This window comes from Phlebotomus argentipes, unplaced genomic scaffold (genome assembly GCF_947086385.1).
Source record: "Phlebotomus argentipes unplaced genomic scaffold, Phlebotomus argentipes genome assembly contig_39, whole genome shotgun sequence".
NCBI lineage: Eukaryota > Metazoa > Arthropoda > Insecta > Diptera > Psychodidae > Phlebotomus > Phlebotomus argentipes.
In genome coordinates, this window is record NW_026776182.1 from 595,203 (window position 1) to 611,251 (window position 16,049).

The 16,049-nt window shown below is 44.9% G+C and overlaps 3 protein-coding genes and 2 non-coding genes across 11 annotated transcripts in view; 2 read left to right on the plus strand and 3 right to left on the minus strand.

The window, feature by feature from the left end:
- The first annotated feature begins 107 nt into the window (after positions 1 to 107).
- LOC132263785 (leucine-rich PPR motif-containing protein, mitochondrial) lies at positions 108 to 3,261 on the plus strand. Its single transcript, XM_059763765.1, has one exon. It carries the CDS (start codon positions 152 to 154, stop codon positions 3,203 to 3,205), a length of 3,054 nt encoding a protein of 1,017 aa, XP_059619748.1. The 5' UTR covers positions 108 to 151; the 3' UTR covers positions 3,206 to 3,261.
- Positions 3,262 to 3,361: 100 nt separating this feature from the next.
- LOC132263786 (zinc finger FYVE domain-containing protein 1-like) lies at positions 3,362 to 6,904 on the minus strand. Of its 4 annotated transcripts, XM_059763768.1 has the most exons (7): positions 6,739 to 6,904; positions 6,448 to 6,619; positions 5,110 to 6,183; positions 4,402 to 4,764; positions 4,146 to 4,332; positions 3,903 to 4,094; positions 3,362 to 3,834 (listed from the first exon to the last, which is right to left on the minus strand). In XM_059763768.1, the coding sequence occupies exons 2-7, from the start codon at positions 6,541 to 6,543 to the stop codon at positions 3,530 to 3,532; spliced, it is 2,217 nt and encodes a 738-aa protein (XP_059619751.1). In that variant the 5' UTR covers positions 6,544 to 6,619; positions 6,739 to 6,904; the 3' UTR covers positions 3,362 to 3,529. The 4 variants fall into 4 exon arrangements, with proteins under 4 accessions (XP_059619751.1, XP_059619753.1, XP_059619752.1 ...); XM_059763770.1 differs by having other exon boundaries at positions 3,903 to 4,013; positions 6,448 to 6,904; XM_059763769.1 differs by having other exon boundaries at positions 3,903 to 4,055; positions 6,448 to 6,904.
- On the minus strand, positions 6,222 to 6,293 carry Trnad-guc (transfer RNA aspartic acid (anticodon GUC)). The gene has a single exon. It is a non-coding gene; the product is annotated as a tRNA-Asp (tRNA).
- A 424-nt stretch (positions 6,905 to 7,328) lies between the features above and the next one.
- On the minus strand, positions 7,329 to 7,400 carry Trnad-guc (transfer RNA aspartic acid (anticodon GUC)). The gene has a single exon. It is a non-coding gene; the product is annotated as a tRNA-Asp (tRNA).
- A 116-nt stretch (positions 7,401 to 7,516) lies between these two features.
- The window catches only part of LOC132263817 (interference hedgehog), a 28,564-nt gene continuing 20,031 nt past the window's right edge, over positions 7,517 to 16,049 (plus strand). For all 4 annotated transcript variants that reach the window (XM_059763807.1, XM_059763808.1, XM_059763809.1 and 1 more), the window contains exon 1: positions 7,517 to 8,010. The gene's annotated coding sequence lies outside the window, so the exon portion shown is untranslated. The remainder of the gene's footprint in view (positions 8,011 to 16,049) is intronic.

A 16,049-nucleotide genomic window follows, 5' to 3' on the forward strand; every position in this document is an offset into this window, starting at 1 on the left:
TAAAAGTGTTGATTTTCGCATTTTGTTTACGTCGTTCCAATTTCACCTGATCCTGATACGCAGCCCAAGATTTTGACGTTTTGACACGTGAATTTGACGTTCTCTGTATTTTTTAACCCGCACTTTGGAGGACTCATTTTCCTGGGTTTTGATGGCACTCAGAGCTCTCCAGAGACATTTTCGGATCGGGGCAGGCGTGAGGACTTATTTACGAGGCCCAAGACATGCTGTCTGCAGAGTGAGGTTGGAAAGTGTGTGGACATCCAGCCGGTGTTTGAGTGGCTCCCGCCTGAAGTTGGATGATTTCTATGAGAATCTTGAGAAGATCAGGGGAGATGCAGCTGCAAATCACAGAATCGCCAGGACACAGTTCGAGGAGGTCATCTCACAACTGCCGCAACACCAAACGAGTCAGGACAATATTTTATTCCTGCTGAGAAGTTGTGGAACGTTCTTTCCGGATCTAACAGTGCAGGAACGCGATGAGTATGTCAGTAAGATCTGGGAGTTTATCAAGAAGTCCACAGCGCCCACGGCTGATGACTACATCACATTGCTGGAGGTGAGGAGGAAGAATAGACAGTGCATTTTGGACTACAAGAGCTTCCTGGAAGAACTGAATATTCCCGCGAGTGCGAGAATCTACGAGGAGCTGCTGTACTTGTCCGCAGAGTGCAATCTTATTGATGAGGTGTACAAGATACTGGCGGAGATGAAGGAGAAGCAATTCCCGGCCACAGAGAAAGTCTTCAATGCTCTCATTCTCGCCCATTCGCGTAACAGAGACTTGAAGAACGTCGAACTCGTCCTAGAGACAATGGCAGCCGCTAATGTGGAGCAGAGTCCCGCCACAGCGACTGAACTGATCAAGGCGTACGTGGAGAATAAGACGTTGGATCGTGCCGCAGGAGTTCTGGGCAAGGAAGGCATTTTTCTGGCCCCTGAGCAAATTCTCACCATCGTAAAAGTGGCCGTGAGCAACAATGTGGATCAGTTTTTCGTGGCGGCGATAGTGAAGTACCTGCCCGAGGAGATCTTCAACAAGAGAACAATTCACGCACTCCTCCGAAATCTCCTGACTGAACTTGTCTACGAAGGAAAGTGGAACAAGACTCTGGAAGTTCTGAATTCTCTCCCGAAGCCCGTTTTCCACTCTAACGAAGATCTCGATGGATATGCCACGTTTCTCATCAATGACATGATCAAGAAGGGCTGTTCGGCTGAGGATGTGATCGCTCTGTGCGCCAGTTTGGCCAAATCCGGACGAAATACGAGAGCTCTTCACGTGGCAATCGAAATCTCCCTCAGAAGATCATCGCCAATGTCGCTAGATTTGCTGCAGGAATTATCGCATAACGAGGAGTTGAAGCCTCACTACTTCTGGCCGCTAATCATCAGGAATTTCACGATCATGGGAGAACAGGGAATCCTAGACGTGATGACAGAGATGTCTAAGCTTGGGGTTCCTCCGGATTCTGAGACAATCAATCTTTACGTCCTACCGCGGCTGAGTATTATCTTGAAGCATCCTGTGAGTGCCATAAAACTCATGGAAGATTGCGGCGTGAGGATGTCCCAGCTGCTCACTCCACTCGCTTCCAACTTGCTGATGCAGAAAAGGTTCCAAGAGACGTACGATATTGTTAGCCTGTACCAGGCAAAGGTCAACTGTGAAGATCTCGTCTCTTCGCTCATCACAACTCATGTTTTCTGCACAAACACTACACTCTTGGGAAAACTGGTGGCTCTCTTCGCCTCCAGAAGTGACGCTCCCTTTGACATCGGTGGGAAGTTCCTCATGGAACTGGTCATAAGTCGCTCTCCTCCGTCGCATGATAGTTTGGCACAAATCATCAAGGAGTTTTTCCTGTGCGGCGTTAAGATCTCCCGCATGGCAGGAGATACAGTGGAGCAGTTCCTGGAGAAAAGTCTGGACAAGAAATTAGCGACCACAATGAAGCACGACCTCGATCGGATTGTGGACAAAATGGTGACTGGCAGTTCTAGGGACAGTGCTGGACAACACATCGCTCATCCGCGTGACATGACGCTGGAGGAACTGGAGTGTCATCTGGTGGAGTTGGAGGCAAAGAGGCTGAACACGAGAGGCGTTCTGCGACGTCTGCTGCAGCTGAACGTGCAGAAGAACAAGCTGGATCGCGCTATTGAGGTGAAGAAGCTGTGCGATGAGAGACAAGTGGATCTCAGTCCAGGGATGCTGGCCAGTATATTCGATCTACACGTGAAGACGAAGAACTTGCTGGAAGCTGAATGGACATGGCTTGAGCTGAAGAGAAAATATCCTGGATTCGCTGTGGACGAGCATAAAGTAATTAACTTTGCCAGTTTTCTCGTGGAAAAGGGATTCGTAGATGAGGCCAAGAAAGTCTTGACAATGCGAGCGGCTACAAAGATTCGAGGAGGCAATAATAATCTGAAGAACGTCTGGCAGTTACTCACCAATGTGGCTCAACACGCGGTGAAGACTGACAAGGCGAGCGGAGAAGTTAAGAACTTCCTGCGCTTCCTCGTAAATCTGAATTATTGTGACTATCACAACACGGTTCTTGGACCGGTTGTTCGAGAGCACATCCTGCGCGGTGACCTGCCAAGAGCAGTGGCGGAGTTCAAAGATATTGCCAGACGATTCAAGAAGACACCGCTAAAGTTGGAGCTCATGACACTAATCCTGGAAGTCAGCAATGGAAAGCATGATCCGGCGAAGTTCAGAACGGATAAAGATGCTCTTCCCAAGATGATGGAGGAAATCATGGATGCCGTGGCGAAGATCTACGGAACGGCAAATTCGCAGATGACGCTGATCTTTGCTCTGGCCGAGGGCGGAACGGATAATCAGCTGCGGAAGCTGCTGATTGACCCTCAGTTCCGCATCAACCAGGAGTTGTTCCAGAAGCAGTGCGACTACCTTAGCGATGCCCGGAAAGTGGAGCCTCTGGTGCGCCTGGCGAGATGCACGAGAGGCTTGGGATATCTCATCAAAGAGCAAGACATGTACTCCATGCTGCTCAAGTCCTTCGTGCAGGACAACAATCACGAAGCGGCTCTGGAGCTCTTCGACAAAATCTGCGAAGATGACGAACTGAAGCTCGACCGCAATTTTGTGCAGACCATCGTGGATTTGCTGACCAGGAACAACATCGATATCCCCGCACGAGTGGCAATTCACTGCAAAGTCCGCAACTAGTCTCTAAACTTAGCACAGATTCCAATATATAGAGAATAAAACAAATTCAAAAGTAACGCACTTTTATTCTCTGCTCATCAATTATTCTACATGCGCATAAATCTTGAAACTTTTGAGAAATACAAACAAGTCGTTTAGAAATGATTAGAAAAGAAAGATAAATCGATCAACTCGAAAACTTTTCATGTACCTGGAATGAAAATAAAAACATGTCCATAAAAAGCATTGTCGAGTCCTTGTTTTGAGGATCACCCAGTCCAGCTTTGAATAGAACCACACGATTTCTATCACAAGCCACAAAGAAGGAGTATCAGGAGAAGGACTTCAGTCTGCCAGGCTGATGCACTTGTCGCACACGCGCACGTCCGTTGTCCAGCCGCGGCTCGGCACCGGGCGGCGTCCTCGCGAGCAGTTGTTGCACACGCCACAGCCGCAAGAGCGACAGTGATGCCGCCGACGATCGCGATCCAGCTGTGCATTGCGGCTCGGACTGCCCCCGCCCGTCGGACTGCCATTGGCACCTGGTGAGAGCTTCTCCAGAGAGCCAAAAGCCATTTCGCATATTGCACAGTTCTTCGCGTCGGCGTCCGCCACCCAATAAGCAGGCCGCACGGAATCCTTGATAAAGTCTGCAAAGACAGCATTAAACCTCAAATTGTGGAGGCAAATGAGCCAAAGTCAGTGTCTACGATCAAACCTTTGGGGTACTCCAGAACAGACGCGACGGACGTCAGCGTGCTGATTACGGCCTCTCCCACTCGTCGGGCACGTATGTTGGAGTCGTCAATGGGTCCGCAATATCCACTGCCTACAACAGGTGAAGAGGGTGATGATTCTCTGTGGTTAGTTTCTACGTCGTCAACCAGAATCGGATCCAACGAGAGATTTGCTACAGATTAGTAATGCAAACTACTGTGTTACTATCAGACGCATGCTTTACCTCCAGCCTCCGCCTTTGCCAGATAATCCCGGCACGAGTTGCACACTCGCACCGGCTCTATCCAACCGCGCTCCGGCACGGGCATCTCGTTGTTTGAGCACGCACTGCAGAAGCCTTTTCCGCAGCGCCGACAGTGATGCTTTGGCAACTTGGACATGTCGAAGTTCTCACTGCAGTTGTGGCAGTGCTGCAAAAACACAAAACATCTCAGCTTCAGTTTCAGCCCAAGAGCCAATCTCTAGCAAAGCCCACTCACGGTGATTTGAGCATTTGGCACCCAGTAATCCGGGGCGATCTTGTCCGTCGCCCAGTCCGTGATGACCTTCGATGGTTGGGCACTGAGGCTGGACACGGTCTCCGCAAGATAGGAGACCCCGTCCAGCAGCATCTGTGCTGAGTACATCTGACTCTTCACGCTGTGATCACTGCCGCGCCACACGTGCACGATCTCCGACTTCACGGCGTAATCCTCGGGCGACTTGTTGCCATACCAATACTGCCTGGATCTGTAAATCTCGCCACAATTCGAGCACTCAATCACCGATCCACTCCAGGCGAACTTCGCCAAGCCCAGCCACGAGGGTTCACTCTCCGACTGCGTCGTCACGTTGACAATAACCTGCGGAAAAATACGAGACGCTTTAAGACTTCTACGCATTATTTTCCATTCCTTGTCGACAGAGCTGAAAAATTGCAGATTGAAAATAAATGGAATCTTTATGGAGCCAAATGAAGATTTAAAATGATTATCACTGATAAAGAAACACACTAAATTTATAGTCTTTAGCCTACTAAACGTTCTTTCTTTTACTTAAATTTGTGGGAACAAAGCTGTTTCAGAATTGACAATTTCACCAACAGATTTCCTTTCAAGTTCCCCTTTTTCCCTAACATCTCAAATCTTTAGTCTCACTTCAACTCCGGGCGATAAAATTAGAAGTGCTTCTTCACTGCGTTTACTCACCTCCCGGCCATTGTTCAGGCACTGCTTGCAGAGGTAGACCTTGTTGCCGTACTGATGCTGGTGGCGGCAGCGCTTGGATGTCTTGTGGTCGCTGCCGTGGCCCATGGAGCGCTCGCAGCGCTGGTCGCACGAGGCGCACTGTGCCGTGCACGCGAAATACTGCTCCGGGAAGGGGTTGATTGGCTGTTCGTTGATTGTGCCCGAGAACTTGGCATTGAGCGCGTGCAGCGCCTGGAAGACAACGCTGGGCTGCCGGGCGGAGCGCACGGTGGCGTTGCCCACCTCCAGATTCACGGCGTTGCGGAGGCTGGTGTAGTTCGTGGGCGGCGTCGCCGTCTGGATGCCCACGTACTTCAGCGAGCTGAAGGCGTCCAGAGTCATGTTGAGCTGTCCGAAGGTCTGTCTGAGCACATCCTCGGGGTTGGAGTGCAGCGTGCCCTTGAGCGGAATGGTGTTGCACGTCTCGTGGAAGATGATCACGGCGGGTCCGAGAGCCTGCGGCGGCCCAGGCAGATTGAGCGCCTGCAGAGCCTCGGAGAAGTGGCGCGTGAAGGCGTGCGAGGCGTTTCCCAGGAATTTGAACATGTCATTGTGCAGACGCTCAGAGCGCGTCCTGTAGATCACAATGTCCGATATGGCCAGGACCTTGAGTAGCATGCGCGTGCGCTGGTGCTCCTCCACCTTGATGCCCAGCATGCCCTCGGTGTCAAGGCAGAGCACTCCGAGATCCGCCTGCAGGGCCGCCCACACACCCATTGTGCATGAGTTTTGCTCCGGCGATGTCTTGAACACATTCTCGCCGCCGAAGAAGGTGTGATTCATCGTGTGGGACTTCCCATCGCCAGTGTTCCCGAAGATGGACACCACCTTGATGTTAGTCTTCGGTGGGCACTTGAGGTGCTTCGCGAAAGCCTCCGCTGACGGCACACTGAGGCGCTCCTGGTCGTCAAGGAGGAGGAAACTCTGTTGCTTCTTTGTGCTTTCGTGTACGTCCAAGTCCGCCTGCATAGAAATGGAGCTTAGTGGCGGCTCCTCGTGCTTCAGGCTGGACTCCATGGCGTCCTTGAGATTGTCCTGCGGCATAAAAAAGAACATAAGAAGAAAAAAAGATCCTCCCCGGCGGGGAATCGAACCCCGGTCTCCCGCGTGACAGGCGGGGATACTGACCACTATACTACCGAGGACACATTTATCTACTCTACCTAACATTCTACTCAAAATCATGCCCCTCTTCTTCAACCACAGCCCATAAAATCCGTCTTATCACCCTGTTTTTCCCCCGAAAAGCCATCTTGCCTTCTGCATGCCCTCAACCCCACAATTTCCCAGAATTCTTACCATGTCCACTGGCGTGGCTGACGACGAGATGTCAATGGGCTGCATTATCGCTGAAAAAGTATTCATTGCGTCGTTTGTGTGAAAATCTCTTCCCATCGTTCGTTTTAGATACCCTTGGGCATTGTCCAAATGATCTCCACAGCAAGGAAACCTTCAGCTCGCGCCTCGCGGACTGATAAACACGAGAAATGCAAATTTTCTGCACAAAGAATGTGCGACAAGCTTGGGAGAGGGAAAATGTCGCTCGAGAGTAAACACACTCGAAGGCTTCGCTATCGCTCAAAATTGTACCTTTTCCACCATTCACAGTGCCACCTAGTCAAGCCCCTATTTGCTCAACACACTAAACAACAGATTTATCTCCTCTCCAGCTGATAACTTTACACAATTCTTAAAAATATTTCACTCAAGGGGACGTCATAACACTTTTGTTCCCCCACCATTATCAGTGATTTTGACACCTAAAGGCTGCCCACAGATATACGCAGCCCAAATAGTTTTCGTGCAGTTCAACGAAAGGTCTCCAATCAGGTGAAAAAGCGCGCTTTTCTCAAGAATTTTAGTAGAAAATTCATTTTCATGCGGAAAATTAATTGAAAAATAAAACAAATACTCACTAAGTAATAGTATTAGATGTACCAGGAACCAAGTAAAACACAGAAAATGTACTCAATGAAGTCAATGAATAAACTTCGATGCGTTCGACTCGTACGACACACACAGCCTTTATGGTAGAACTTCGAGTACGTTCAGCTTGGTGAATCCTTCCTAGAATTCTATCAGCTGACGCTTGAGGTAGACAAAAAGTGCCGTTTAGAAGTCCTTTCAACAGCTGGGATTCTTGGAAAATGAACAGGGTCCGTGGAAAAAGAAAAAAGATCCTCCCCGGCGGGGAATCGAACCCCGGTCTCCCGCGTGACAGGCGGGGATACTGACCACTATACTACCGAGGACCTGTTTTTCTCTATGCACTCATTCTCCTCTCAAGTTTTCGCCCCTGCGGAATACGATGTTACAGGTGAAGACGGCGTGCATAACCGAGCATAACTCGAGAGATTCCGTCAGTCTCAAACAAACAGCGCTGCGAGAAGGACGTAATCTTGCGAGTGATCGAAAACTTTCTCCTGTGCTATCAGAGAATTTTATCACACCAGCATCCGAATTTTAGACAATTTATTGATTGAGAAATGTCCAGTGAAGTTCCAGTAATACATTTCCTAGAGCCCATGAAAAGTGTTTGTCGATGCGAAAGGTGCTAAATTCCACACAAAAGTGACCGGTTTTCTGTGGATACAAGAGATTATCTGTGAATAATAAAATTAAGAGTGGCTATTTATACTGCTCTATCGCAGTTCTTTGCAAGTTTCATTGCCACAGAATCAATCAAATGGACTAAAATTACAAAGTTTTTCGTGGTGTGTGCAAAGGCAAGACGTCAAAAAAGGGAAGAGAAGAAAAGAAGCAAAACATTTCAACCATTTTCTTCTTTATCTCTTCTTGGTGTATGTGGAGGTGAATCTCCTCGAGGAATCGCATATTTCAGCAGCTAAATCCACTTTTCAGGTGAGTCTCCGTGTTAAGTGCTCAATAATGTGTGCACAGGGAGATGCTTTGGGGCGGCAGTTGGCGATTTTGGCGGGTGATTCTTATCAAATATGTTGATTTCCACAATACGTTCCACACTGCACACGCGCGCGCACGAGTGGAAGATGAACTGTTGCGCGTGTGTGTGTCGGAGGAAAACGTTGTTTCTCTGCCCATTGCAACTCGATGGCCGATTTAACCATAAAATTCGACGGAGTGCAAGAAGTACATTTGGACGAAGCGCACTTGATCACACTGTGGTGGACAGAGCAGGTTAATGCCGTCGTGTAAACACTCTATTAGATTTGTTTTCCTGCCGATCAACCTATATTGACGCTCTTTCACATGCTTCCTTATCAGTGAACTGATAGGCGAGTAAATCGCCGATAATCGATAGATATAAAGTTGCACAGAAAGTGTACTTTTCCCTCTGCTGTCGGCATCTTTATTCATGTGGGGAAAACACAGAAAGATGGTTAAAATTCCTGAGCCAAAGACGAGGGAATGGATTTGAATTTAGAATTCTCCTCACTCTTGCTAGAATTGTCTAACAAGTGTAGTCCATTAAACAGGTAGAAGTCGTAGAAATAGGCGCAGATCGAAGGAATTATGCATCATAGTGTGTTGAGATTTCACTGATTTTTCATTATATGGAGCATCAGAAATTGTCAAGAGTTCTTCCCAAAATGCACCAGGAGATAAAAGTAGTTTCCTAGCAACTGAACATGTGCGTTGTTTTATGAATCAAAGAAGGAGAGGAAGAGAAAAAAACGACCACGTGAAGAGTTTAAAAACGAGCTATAAAATGAGAGGCTTCAGCATTCCAAAAAAGTTGAACTTCTCTTTGCATCTTGACTCCTAAAATGCTGTGTGTGAATAAATAATAGACAGACTTTTAGTGGAGAGTATTAAGGGAATGTCGAGAGAGTGGGACGAGATGGAGGGGGACTTGTAGTAAAAATAAATACTATATATGTATGACAGAGAAAAAAAAACCTGGATAGACTTTATAGGGAATTCTTCAATAAAATGTCGTGCTTGCTGAGGCTGAAAGAGCAGCCGGTCGTCAGTTACAGGTGTTTCCCTCCCTATTCACTGCTGCGAGAGTTCAAAGATGATTTTCGAAAGGGTTGGGAAGGAAGTTCCAGGAAAAAAGATATTTCTACATGAACTGCAGACGATTAACACTTGAAGAGGCAAATTTGTCTGACGAGACGAGCAGGAAAAAAAAAATCCTCGACAAAACTTCAGGTCTGGCACAATGTTTTCCTTTAGGTATTTTATCTTGGATTTTGAGGAAAAGAGAAGTGGATATTATCAATTTCTGTGATAATATTTACACGAGAGTTTATTTAGACTGAAAAGCACTTTTTGGGGACTCTCTAAACATGTCTGTCTCGAGTTGAAGGAATACTTCTTACAATTTTATTTTAGAGACATTCGGGAAAAGTGAGTCTTCGGTCGAAGAAGGTGATTATATAAGACTTTTTTCGACTTCTATTTACTGACACATTGATAAACATCCGCAATTTTGTCTCTCCTCTCGAACATCCACTGTGATATATACAATGTTGAAGTTATGAAGATAAATAACTCTTCTAATGTTACTCATTTAACATCTGATTCATATCAATTTTGTCTGGGCATCGGATGTGCTCTTCCTCGGCTACCTTTCTTCCAATATCTGTCGCTTGGCCACTTGAAACATGCGCACGATTTGATTCAGGATGTTGTATCGCACGCGACTCATAATTCTTGAGCATGGGTTGAGCGTGAGAGTTGAAAGAAAAATCTGGAGATCGGTTCTCATCACATCGCTGAGATTGTAATGTTTGTCACCGAAGGAGGATTCATAGGAAATTGGGTCGATATTTATGTGTTTGCAACTGGCTGAGTGGAAGAAACATGAATAATCTCGTGGCATCTCTGTCAGGTTTTCAATTTTAATTATAGACACTCTCTAAATACTACTTCCTGTCACAATTTCTCACTCTCTTCTTCCCCTTCCAATGTGTGCCCATCACTATTGTGTGGCTCTTTGCTGGATCGCCCTTTTTGCGCGCGTGAGTTTGTCCGGGAATTATGCTGCAAGTATTAAACATTTAGAGTATGTTTGTAAATTTATTTATAAACTCAGCCCAGTTAGACAGTCATCAAAAGTGAGGACGAAAAAGTGAGCAAACAGTGGAATTACTGTTAAGTAATTAGTGTATATTTCTGTGGAATTTATTCCCCCGTTCTTTTGCTCACTTTCTACCTTCTGTCACGGATTCTCAAGCACATTTCCAGAATTGATGTACTCAAATTTTGCATACTCACGCTAGATTCAAGTCATTTTGCATATAATAAGACTCTCTTCTGTCTAATTTATGCAAGTGCGCCATACTCTGTCTTTCCCATCGTCAGAAAGGAAAGACAGATGGGAAAATCGTCGTGTTAAACTATTTTAGCACCTTCATTCATGAGTTTTTTTCCACTCTCCATTCTCAATTTGACCCACGAAAAGAAGGAGTTAATAATATCAGTCATGAGGTGCTTCGCGCCCTGCATTTTTAAGGTGTGTGTTTCGTGGAATAAGCTTTTGAGGCAAATTCTATCACACTGTAAATTCTTCATTTCAATTCATTGAAATGATCCTGACTTTTGTATTTTTTCCTCCTCAACTGAGTGAAAGGCTCAAATTCTCACTCAAAATCTACATATTTTGTCCGGAGTTATCGAAAAATATCACATACGCACATTGCAAATTATGTAACGCTAGAATTTGAAGAGAAATATTGGAAGCTGTCGTCATAGGCTTTCCACACGTGAAGTGTTTTAGGCAGAAAAGTATGTTCTGTTGGACGCTAATGAAATAAAATATTAATCGGTAAGATACTCATATCGTGATCGTCAAATTTGAGTGGGAAAGAGAGAGAGAAACAGCGAGACGTCCGTCAGCACGACATGAAAATTTGGGGCTGAATTTGAGTGCTATCTTCGGGGAAATAAAATAAAACGTGTGTGTAAGAGTCTATAAACATAAATCAATCAGACTGCGGTTGCTCACTTTGACGATAATTGAATTTAATTTACTTGTTTACACGATAAGAAATTCTCACGAATTTCCACATAATTTAATTTGAGAAAAAAGCGCGCCCCGGCGTCAAAGCCAAAAGTCAAATGAATATTACCGCGCGACGAAGAACACAATTTTTCTTTTCGCCAGGAAAAATGTGTTTCTCTATTCTTCCCATCACACAATTTTCCCTCTCTCTCTCTTTCTTTTCTTTTCCTGTAAAATATTCTCGGGTGTGAATGAACGCGAGTTATCATGAGAAATTGGGATTATCACGGATCCGGCCGTTTCTCACCTGAATTCCTTTGCCGCATGAGGTCTTCGGGAGTTTAGGAATTTTCAACGCATTTCTGAATATTTACACACTTATCCAAGATGAGATGCTATGAAATATTTCAGTCAATTTATTAACCAGACAATTCTCACTCTGGGCTTTTCTTCTATTTGTACCTGTTCTCGTTGTCTGCCTGACCTCTTCACAAAACCTCAAAAAACACTTTGAAGGAGTGAAGAATGGAGGTGCATATTTGGCACAAAGTGGCAGATAAAGTTGAAATAAAAGGAGAAGCCACTTAAACGGTTATTTTCGTTGTTCTCCCGGTGGAGAAATATGTGTTTTGACTTTTGTGGAGCATCACTGGCACATGAGGAGAGTTGTGAAGTCATGGGATCGCGGGAGACGGCGAAGGCAGAGCCCCATTAAAATTTAAAAAGTCGAAAACCGACGGAAAAAAATGAAAAGAGAGACGAAAATTCTCCTAAAGAGATGTGAACGAAGGGAAAAGAAGGTTCCAAAGACATTTATCACGTCTCAACTATCGCCTCTATCCATATTCTTGTTTTTCAGATAATTTGCATTAAATTATGCTTCGGTTATATGCTGAGTAGTGGATCCTGCTTCTTCGCCTTCTCACGAAACCATCCTTCCTCGCGGTTGTTTTTTTTCTGATTGGATAAATGGGAACTCTTGAAGATGCATAAGGTACACTTCTTTTCAAGTTCACGATGGGTGCGATGATGGTATTCGTGTGAGTGTGTGTTATGTTTGGTGGAACAAGTGAGAATTGAATGTCGGTCTTGTTTTGTTAGATCTTCTGGGTGTTGTGTTGTTGCTGCTACGATATTTGTGGAGTTGCCAGAAATCATGGACGAGCCATCAGACACTCTGCATGAGAAGAAATGTGGAGAAAGACAGCATGTGAATTGAACAGTGTGTTATATTTTCTCTCATTCTCTCCTCCGCATGCACAGGACCATAGAGATCTCCTCCGTTTCTGTTCACTTTTCCAGCTGTGACTCTTCGGGAAGTCACAGTTTCTGCATTCACCCAAAAAAGCGTCTCTGACGAGGCGCAGTCTTCCATTTCGGCCAAAATCTCGCCTTTCGTGAGTCCAATCAAATTCAAGTCTTACCTCTGGTTTATGGTTCCCTCAAAGGCAGGACTTTCTGTTGCTCTTCTTTTATTGTTGCATCCTGTGGCGAGTGTAAAAGGGAATCCAGTGGTGGCGAGAATTTATTGAAGCTCTTTTCGTCTCCCTTCATTAATTTTATCTGGCATTCCACCGAAATTTTTGTTCGGCTTCTGCCCAATGTTCTGCACACTTCACTGACTTCCTCTAGGTCGGATGGTTCTCTCTCGTTCGTTCAGTCACATAAACAACACTTATAAGGAGACACACAGCGAGCAATAATAAACCGAGAAACAAGCTATGATAATATGCAGTTTGTATGTCGCACAACAGACAACAATAACTCGACACGAAGCAACTGAAAAGGGCCCTGCCTTATGTAGTATCACACCTCTCCCAATTCAGGTGACGTCCTCTCCCAGATTTACAGATACTGTAATTGAAGAGATGCCACTTCAATTTGACATTTCTGACGCTATCAATGTGATCAATACCTTAATTTAGGATGTGAAACAGGGGCATACTTTGAAAACCATTACGAGAATGAACTGAAATTCGCGGATTTCAGAGAGCCTGGCAGAGAAAATGCAAGAATCTGATCAAATTATAAGTTTTGTCTTTGTTGACTTTAATTCTATCTCCACTGGCGAAGCTTAGAATCTTGGATACAGAAACAGTTTACCGCCTTCTGGCTTTTCTGCATTTTTGGGGAGTGTTGTGGGCTTTTTATCTCTCTGTGGAGAGAGAAAAAATAAAACACTAACATGAGTGACAAGGTGGAGAAGATTATGAGAAGATCCCTGGAAGTTCTCCCAAAAATATTCTTGTATGCTTATAATTTTTCAGTGATTATACGTCAGTGATTATTAAACAACCAATATGGGCAATTTCCACCTACACTCTGAGCCTTATGTCTTAGCCATTAATTCTCTTTCTCTCTGCATCACACTTCCCATCGCCTTGTGTCTCACAGTAAAAATAGAGGAAAGTGTATTCTCGTGGTCGAAGAATTCGGAAACTGATGGAAAGAATTTCATATTTATGTGGGAGAGAAAGTTTTCTTCTGCCATTTTTCATGTTGAATTCTTCGGTGATTTTTTTCCTTCTCTCACTCGATATACACACTTTTCTCACTCGAGAGTCATTTGTTACACCACTAAAAATACATTCATAGTGACTACAATCAATTGTTGAGAAACAATGATGGAGAAAATGTGGCTCTGAGGCGCTGTGTATAATATTATGACGGATTTAATGGAGTGTTTCGGAAGATGGTGGAATATGTTGTGTGCTCGCCTTAAGAGAAGAATGATCTTTACCTTGAGACGTTTCAAATGGAGTGAATGACTGCAGAAATTTTCACATACATTGATCACGAGTGTGGTTTTCCAGCCAAAGGAAGTGCATTGCTGTCAGGATATAATGAATTGGGAGTGGAATGAGTGATGATGAGTGCTGGAAAAGTGTCAAATGGATATTTTCAGTGATGGAAGAGTGATAATTTACACTTGAGATGTGATTTTTCCTCCAAATGAGCGTGAAGATAGATGGATAATTAGGAGATTCTCATAGACATAGTCTCTCGACTGTGCATCAATGATACGATCGGAGATTTTGGAGGGCGATTTCTCTGGGCCCGAAAGCATTCACCGGAAAAAGGTGATTTTGGAATATGGCAATTTGGTGCAGCATCACGTTTAGGATGTGAGGTGAAACACGAAATTCTTGTGTATTTTCTCACGCCATTGACTACTTTATACACATGTTGCCAAAAGAGCAATAAAAGTCATTTCTTTGAGTCATCAAAAGCAGCACCCAGACATTCCACTTCTTGTTGATGGCACGGCTCTTGTGCCTCATCCCAAATGACGATGGGTGTGCGTGGATGCGCGGCTCTTGATCTGGTTCCACTCTCGCTCACCTCGCCGAGAAGTATGATCTCGTGGCGGAGCAGCATTTGGCTGTTGGCGTGCCTTCGCTCGGGGCAGCGATAAGATCTGCCTGATGGATGCCCGCTGAGGATCGCGCAAAAGAATTAGAGACGTGATTTGAGTAAATGAATGTCGAAGCCACAGGGGGCGGAGGGATGAGGTGGACGCGAAGGACAAGGTGGGCGGGGGGGGGCCTCTGAGGTGTCGCATGCTTGGGAAAAGGTGAAGCAATAATGCTGACGAGACGTAAAAAGGTGATCTCGAAGACATAAGCATGAACATGTGTCGCATGCGAGCAATTGTTAATTCCAAGTGTTTTCAAAATATTGCCCTGAGACCGATGAATCTGCCCAGAATACATTATTTCAATCCACATCCAAAATGTCGCACGGCTAATGGAAATAGAAGAATCCAGAGGATCAGCGAGTAGATTGGAATTTGTGAGAGGCGATCTCTTGCTAATCCATTAGGGAGGGTCTCAGGAGGAATTCTTGACAGCCGCTTTGCTGATCGCTTGTCACATTTCTTTGGCATCGGCAGAATAAGTCGCGTCATCAAGTCGTTTGTGGTCTTTAAAATCTCTCTTCTGCTTACATGACAAAATCTATGGTTATCGTCATTCTCTCGCATTACATCCAAACTTGGGATTCTTCAATCTCTGTAAACTTGTCGTTCTGGTCACTTTTAGTCGCCAAGTCGGGCTATGTTAGACATTTATTTATGATTAAGATCACCTAGCGCGATACAATGTTATTCCCTTTTTGCATAGAATCATTAAAAGACATTTGGGATCTCTGCGCGCTTTCTCAGCCGAAAAAGAGGGGCCATTCTCGCGCATTAGCCACTTATTTGGTTTTACGAGCAAACACAGTGTCGTAAAAGAGACACTATCGCATTTGAGGAGGAAAAGTCCTTTTTGTTTCACAGTGTGTTAACTCTTTTCCTCCTCAATTCCACACTCTTTCTTGTCAGATAACGTGTTGGTGTGCTTTTTTCCACGAGAGGTTCCACCTTTTCTTGACAGATTATAAATTAATTTTAACGAGTCGCACAAGAATAAACTGGTTCGAAAAATTTTATTTTAATACCACGAATTTAAATACACTGGTGTTGGACGCGAGGTGCGGAGAATGAATGGCGCAGAAAGTGAAGATTTTCGGAGACTGGAGAGACACTTGATTGTGGAGTCAATTTTGGATTTGTGATTTGCCTCGAAATGGGATGATTCAGCTTCAACGACTGCTTAATACATTGATGCTCAGCGCTAATGCCTAAATTCACAATAAATTATGAAGATTACTCGCCCGCGAAAATGAGAGAAGAAATCTTGATTTTTTGTTGTCTCCGCGCATTTAAGTATTTATTGACTCTCTGTCGACCCGGTGAAGGTCAGTATCTCAGCTTTTTTAGTTTGATGGACATCATCAAGAATTCCCAAAAGCCATTTGACTGTTTCTCAAGTCTTGGGCTACCTCCTCAGCTCATTGTTTCGTGTGCCTGTGACGTGACTAAGATGATAGAATGTGACTCCGCGCGTATCTTCTAAGCAGGTGAACGGCGAGAGGCATAGGAAAAAATGTTAAAATCAAAAATAAACAAATAGAAGGCAGAAGAGCGAAA